General features: G+C 35.3%; 1 protein-coding gene across 1 annotated transcript; it reads right to left on the reverse strand.

Moving 5' to 3' along the window:
* Positions 1-5,622: 5,622 nt before the first annotated feature.
* LOC147493241 (ferredoxin, root R-B2-like) lies at positions 5,623-7,189 on the reverse strand. Its single transcript, XM_086565844.1, has 2 exons — positions 7,014-7,189; positions 5,623-6,185 (listed from the first exon to the last, which is right to left on the reverse strand). The coding sequence occupies exon 2, from the start codon at positions 6,175-6,177 to the stop codon at positions 5,725-5,727; it is 453 nt and encodes a 150-aa protein (XP_086421970.1). The 5' UTR covers positions 6,178-6,185; positions 7,014-7,189; the 3' UTR covers positions 5,623-5,724.
* Positions 7,190-7,758: the final 569 nt, after the last annotated feature.

Consider the following 7,758-nt stretch of genomic DNA (forward strand, 5'->3'; position numbering starts at 1 on the left):
CTGTAATAACATTTTATTATGGGGTTGTGCAAGGATGTAAGACTTCGGATATTAGTTAAATACAGATCTTTTGTAGCATGTATAAGTGTCACTGTTCCAATGTGAAACTAGAGATCTAAGCACGTAACCTTTCTAATCGGCAACATTGCAACATTGCATGGCAATGTCGAAGATGTTAAAACAGTTTAGTACTTTAGTTATGTGTCGATTGGCGTTTGTTACCCGACTTTACGTTCATAATATTTAATTTCTTGCACTTGAGTTCTATTGAATTTAAAGCAGGTAGCTTTGTCAATTTGAATATTATGGTCGTGGGTATAACTTTGGGTGTTAATATTCTTTTCTTGAAATATCTGAAATCTAAATACTACTACAACCCGTCTCCCTTTGCCGGTTCACCTTTGTCATGCAGCGAAGACACTTTTTGAATGAAACCAATACCTCAATTATGGTTCTACCGTTACTTGGAAAGAGGTAAATGATGCATGGAAAGTGGTGCTCTTCAACTGATTCTTTGCTAAATCTTCATTAGCATGATACAAGTAAGATAAAGAAAAATCAACAAAAGCATATCATCGCCGGTCAAGTAGTGCAAGTGGAATTTGAGAAGAGCGGGCTTTCTTTATATATATATAATAGCAGGTCCCTAAAGCGCCCATGGTAATCCCCGACATTCATAATTTCTGCAATTGATTCTAGAAGAGTTTCATATATCGAGGATCTTGAGCTCCTCCCAAAGCATGCTTCGGTATGTCCAAGAATCTTTGTTCTTTAGTTTTCTCTAATGCTTCGTCATCTCCAAATAAGCCATTTAAAATGGGGACCTCGAGGAAGCAAGCCCGATCGTGTGCAAAATGCTTCTCTTATATTTTTCTTTTTTTAAGCAACATAACTTCAATACATTGAATCCATTGCTTCCTTGATTTGAGTAAGATATCTTGAGTTCCATGCATAAGCACCCTAGGCGGGGTTTCCACCACAGGATTCCGCGTTTGATGAAGGAATCACCATTTATATATTAGCAGCAAAGATGAGAAGAAGGATTTGAAAATAAAGAAAAGGAAATCCTCACAATTAATACCGAGGTTTAACGTTTCTTATTTATGAAAGTTTGTCACTATTGAGTCATTCTTTAATTTTTTAGTTTAAATTTATAATATTAGCTTAAATTTCATATATGATTTACAACTATGTTTAGTGATAATCTCTTCATGTTTATATGCACTAATTTTATTTCTTATCTTTGTACATTTCATAATTCTAGCAAATGACCTTTTAGAGATATTGGTCCATTCACCAATCTCACTATTTGCTTAATATTATAGAATATGGATGCTAGAGTTGCAGGAATACTTTTCGGATGATCGGTGATGACAAATTTTGAGTGGACATAAAATTTCAATCAAAGGATTTTAAGCACTTTCCTAGATTAACTTTCTAGACTATATTGTGATGTACAAGTATCATGGCAATTAAGGGTTATGAGTTGTGGTGAATCGCTAAGAGGTTTGTTATGACTCAAAACATTTGCTTTTCGATCCGACTACTTCAAGTTATATTTTGTTAGTTATTGAAAAAATAAAAGTTATTTGTCACCTTTGGAGTAGGTAGTCGTATCATAGCTTTGTTTTGTTTGGTGACCTTCCAAAAGAAGTGAGTAAATGTAATCATTTTTTAGCCAAGATTTTTGTGTACAAATGACTTTTAAGAGCTATCCCCAGTCATCAAACCACGGGGGAAAAGAATGACAAATATCTCTAAACAGAGAAATTGCTATAGCTATGTATATTACTGGACAAAAAAAACTTGCCTTGCCACTTGCCATTATGACACAATCGCCACATTTTCTTTGAGATATGATATGGTGGTGAGTAAATATATGGATCGGCGGTTGAAAGCTGAAACGCATAAGGTATATGACATATACTATATACACTATTTTGAATTATATATTGTACAAGAATTGATCATGAATACATGCATTTTAGTATTCTACTGAGACTAGGTTCACCACAAAATCTGAACTTAAGCCAATTTTTTCATCGGTTGGGCAATACATACATGATAAACTTGAAGGCTATTACCTCATTTCAAACATTAGGGCGGATACCAAATGCAAGAAATTTAACCTCGAAATGAACCATTTTTCTGTTAATAGTTACTTAAAAGGCTTAATGACCTCCACTCAAAAGTGAATTAAGTTCCTCCTAAGCTGTCCAAACTATCTTTCTTGCCATTTCTCGCCGCTACATTTAAGCTTTTTCTACATTCCTAGCTCTAAACCTCCTAGCTGTTGTTCGGTACTTTGTCTTCACTATTAGGCTATTCCATACTATGCTCCCAAAGACCCCGACCCATCCGGTTCCCATTGTAATGGAAGCGTCAAAACGATAAGAAGGATGCATTCATTCTAAGAAATTCAAGGTATGGATAACCAAAAATTGTAAAAACTGGATCAAATGCATTGAACTAACCTAAAAAGTTAATTAAATTGGATGCAACTATACTTAACTTAACTCAAAGAATAATTAATAGGAAATCGAATTTTTTTTATAAATACATTGAGCTAATCTAAAAAATAACATAGTTGTATTATATGTAGTAGGGATGTCTCTACAAGTATAATTTTGCATTGAAAATGGTATTTATCATATTTCTTTTCCTATGTTTGGGTATTTCTTGATTTTCAAGTAGCTTCAATATCATCTTCGCCCTTTATTCAACATTTTCACATAACTTCAATCAAAATTCTATTATTAAGCAAAAAAAAAAGTCCAAGAGATTTATCAAATGAGAGTTTTTTCTTTTTAATTATGGAGAGGGAGAAAATTTAGATAAGTGATCAATATAATATTTATATCTCATAACTCTACATAGTTACCAATATGTTTCATAATAATTTAATATAATAGCACCCGTTCGTAGGACGGGTTCGAAAACTAGTTATAAATTAAAACTTGCTGATACACTTGCAAATTTTTTAAATTTGCATACTTGTATGGGGAATGCTTTCATTTTTAACTAAATATTTTATATGTTTTAATGCTAAATGGATGGAATCATTTGATGTTATGCCTTTGATTCACGTACTAAATACTAGATCGTTTTATATAAACACTTGCAAAACCATTTTGCTTTATATATTGCAATTTTGCAAATCTACGTGAAACACTCTCTTCCCCCACTTTCTTTTTTTGGCACACACGGTTTAGTCTAGTTTTATTCATTATTTTATTTTTGGCCAAAATTCACGTTCTCACTAAATTTGCTTAAACAATATTCTGAATGTTCATTTGTTCTGTCTGCTACTTACAATTATTTATTTATTTATTTTATACAACTACTTTCTGGTAGAAAGGGCACGTTATGCTGCACACGTCCTCAGAATCCCTCCTCTTGTTTAAAGTTGCCAAATCCTCCGTCCGACGCTTTGTCATTTTCTCTAGAGTATTGCTTGCATAATTGAAGCTGCGGACCTTTCGAAAAGGCCCTTATCTGCCAAGATACGGCTGCGTCGCTATTATGAAGTCATTCTAAATGATTTCTATGATTAAGGAGCCAACATCATCAGGGTATCAATTAATTCATGTGCATTTTATTGACCAGTCTTATTCTTAATTCTTAACTTATTATTGCGGAAACAATGTCGATGAAGTCCTGAATTTTTATTTTTCACTTTTTGGCTTCGGATATTTTTCTACAATAACAACAACATTAATAAATTAATAAGGTTTGATTGTGGAAAAATATCCGGAGTAAACCAAAGAGCAGCAAACTTTTCTCATTTTCTATATTATTTAATATAGTAAAAGAACGGTATGGCGAAAATATTGCTAAGCGTCCACTGATTAGACTCCACTAGATGTGATAAGAAATAACTTACATCACTAAAGGTTGGACATCAGATCGGTCCAAGAACTAACATAGAACAACATTAATAGTAATTTGGACCATCAAACACAAATAAAAAAACAATTGTTGCATTGATCAAAAGCACTAATAGCAGATTAGCAGCGGTTACTTGAGTAAGCAGAATTAGTCAAAGAGTTAATCTTCCTAGAGTCCTAGCTTTACCCAAGCATTCAACAATCAATCAAATATTTACACTTGCATCTCTTTCACAATCTGGAACTGTGACCTCTTTTTTTTTTTTTTGGTAACTCTGTGACCTCTTACATGAAAGTTTGCCCAATGACTTTTGTATTATACCATGCAGACCGATGATCTACTGCATTCCCGGCCTAGCTAGTTCTAGTACAATTGTACAAAAGCTCTGTAGTAACTAGTAAGTAATAACCACATAACTATGTCAAATTTTCCCTATATACGAATTGTTTTAAAAAGAATACCACGTACTATATACAAGTATTCAGTAGTCGGGCATTGTTTGTAAGTTCAGTATCGGAGTCGTTCAGTATGTTTATCTAGTTGTCATAATTCCACAATTTTGGATACTTGAGAGTTCAAATGTCGGACGTTTCACTACATACAGTACCTCAGTTTCACTTAAACCAAAAACACATACACACGTAAGGAATGCATTTCTGATAGCAGAAACCATGTTGGTAAGGGGTTGAACAGAACCATGCCTACTTTGGATAACGATAGTATCTGCATACATTTGTATTGCCCACTCAAATGCCGATGGGAATAGCAAGTATAAACTAGAACTCTAGAAGGACGCCAAACTTCTATTACGGGAATCAAGAAGAAATAGGATCCATTGGTAAATCCCTGACTAGATCGACACAAACGTCTAGGCTGCCTAAAAGTTTGAAGAGTTCCACAAAAAAAAACTTTCCATATAGGAGGGCAGAGATCAGAATGACGCCAAATCATTCTTTGCAGTAATCTGAGTTTTACACAAAGTTTTGTTATTGTAGAAAATAAGTTTTCATTGTTTTGCAGTGAAACCAAACACAGAGAGTTCCTGGAGTTTGTGTTCTCCATGGAATTCAGCTCACGCAGTCACGCTCATGGAGCATTACTATTGCAGCTAACAAGCCAGCCAGGTTTGCACTCCAGTAACACAACATTCCCGCTACATAGCAAAGTTTCTCATCAAGAAGAGGCATAATGGATTAACAAAGATATCCAACAAGGTTACAGTGCTTCCTATAGACGATAAGAGGTAAGAGATAATCATAATTTAGACCTGAAAAAAATAGTGGTGTAAACAGGTCAGATGTGTACTGTATATGTGGGAGCAACAGATTCATACCACTGGAAACAAAGCAGTTTCCACCAGTTTCTTCATGATAAAGTTATCCAAGAGACATTGCTAAGGAACTCCCGGTCCAGGATGATTAGGTTACTTTGAAAGAATAAAGTCCCAAGATAAGTTGGATGAGTTTTTCTTTGAAGCGTATAAAGCAAAAACCAAACAGGACTGCAAATATGTCTAAGCCTCTAACAAATAACTGTAGATATAACTTTTTCATCAGTTTTCACTTTTTTCTATTTTCTATTTTCGATGACGGTGATCTTCTGACATGTTTTTGGCTTTTTATTCACTTACTTTGGGCATTTGTATGCCAAATATTTTGATTGCATGCCTTATCAAGACTGGTTTTGAGGCTCAGAATAACTCAAGATAAACCAAACACATTAGCAGACTGTATCTTGAGAGAAAAATGATAACCAAACCTACTCTAAAAAACATCTGGTTCACAACTTCAACAACAATACCCATTTGATCAAAGGACATCGTTCAGAAAAACAAACTTAGTAGAGGTCACCTTCCTTGTGTGTGTGAATCACACAGTCAGAGGTGGGGTATGAGACGCAAGTCAGCACATACCCTTTTTCCATCTGATTATCATCAAGGAAAGATCCATCGGATTGATCAACGGCACCTTTAACCATCTGCCCAGCACAGGTAGAGCATGCCCCTGCCCTGCAAGAGTAAGGGAGCTCCAATCCCGCATTTTCAGCCGAGTCTAGAATATAACAGTCATCCGGAGCTTCAAACTCATTCTCCTCGCCATGTGGGCCGATGAGCTTGACCTTGTACACTGCCATTGCGGACACCCTGAAGGATGTAGTCTTCAAGCCGAATCCCTTTGAGACACTCTTGATGGAGCCCAATGAAGATGGACGCTTAACTAACGCACCAGCGATTCTGTTCTGGCCTCCACTCTTGATCATGCAAGCAGATGAGAGTGACACAGTCGACATGCTGACACCTGAACACAGAAAGTAAGTTGGGCCATGAGCTAATATATTTCTGAGCAAAGCAAAGCATTCAGATTCAGCAATACGTGCTCTTTGCATCCTATCTTTACCAAGAAAAGTGGACAATCATTTCAGTTGGTTAATGCAAAGAAACTAAAATGAGAACCCAGTAGTAAATGGTTAGTCTAGACTTCTTTATATCTTTTATAACATAGACCATCAAACCGATAGAAATTCATGTATAGGTTGGTAACCCTAAGATGCTCCTAGCCCATTCTCCTGTTCATCAGACACCCTGGTACTGTTAATCATATTTTGAACAATAACTCTCGTATGCAATGATGTTGGCTTCAACATATTTAAACATGGAAATGCTTTCCCATAAAAACTTGTACTAAACCAAACGTCTCAATTCCTTCAAGAACAGCGGAAAGTGTAGAAGCACATATCTTTGATAGTTGAAATGGAGAAGTTAACTTCAGAAACGTTATCAGATATACTCTTAAAACTACCTGTCGACTCACTCTCAGAAAGCAGGCATGTTTGCAAGTTATGGTCCTATATAATCTATCATTATTCTGATGAAGACAGATGTAAAGAATGATTTTGAGCTTTACTATGCTGAATACGATGATGAGAAGCTTTACAAAATAACAAAAATCAACCGTCTCCCAATATTTGCAGATCAATTCAACGGCAAACCAAATCAAATCAGAAAGAACTTGAAACATCAAATCGAGTGTAGGCATAAAAATCTCAACTTTAAAAGGTAATCAAACAAATCACAGAATATCGATCATCTAAAACAAACATCAAAAGATCCAAAATCGAAACTTTACCGAGATTGACGACACGAGATCTTGAACGAAAGTGAAGGTTGGGGGAATTTTTCTTCTCTACTCAAAACAACGTTGAAAACGAAGACAGAGAAAAAGAGAGAAGAAGCGAAATGGTAAACGTGTGGGGGTTTTGTTGCTACATATAGAAAAGGAAAGTCAGCAGCTGGGTTTTCAGAGTTTGTCTGTGTTTTTAGTTTTTTAAAGACGGGTGCCCCCACGTTTGGGTTTTTTACCGTGTGCAGCAGAACACACTGTTTTATACGCTTTTGCTGGAGATTTTGATTCTACGAAGGACAGATGTTGAAGGTTAAAAGTTAGAGTTGAAAATGTGAAAAGTATTTTCTAGAAATTTATTTCTTGAACTAAGAGCATCTCTAGGTGGGATCAGTGTTCGTGATTCTGAACGAAATTCCGAATATAAAGTTGAAATATTGATGATTTCAAAATCAATCGAAATTCCGAATATAATAGGGGTTGAAATTTGATGAATTTTGGTTTTTGAATTTGTCGGAATTCTAAAAATTTCGAAATCCCGAACTATGGGTGGTAGTATCACCTGTTAAAATCTTCAAATTTGAAGAAATAATTCGGAATTTTCCGGAATTCCAACTCTAGGTGGTAGTAAATCGATTCAAATTTGGTAATTATATAACAGCGTTCGTCAACCATTACAAATTAGCCCAAAATTTGGTAATTTGGATGCGAATGCGGAGCGATATTAGTAATGTCGCGCACCATTACAAAT

The sequence above is a fragment of the Coptis chinensis genome, chromosome 6 (genome assembly GCF_015680905.1).
Source record: "Coptis chinensis isolate HL-2020 chromosome 6, ASM1568090v1, whole genome shotgun sequence".
Lineage (NCBI taxonomy): Eukaryota > Viridiplantae > Streptophyta > Magnoliopsida > Ranunculales > Ranunculaceae > Coptis > Coptis chinensis.

Bases quoted from the DNA above. Each gene is read 5' to 3' on its own strand.
- LOC147493241 (XM_086565844.1), bottom strand. From the start codon at position 6,177: ATGTCGACTGTGTCACTCTCATCTGCTTGCATGATCAAGAGTGGAGGC.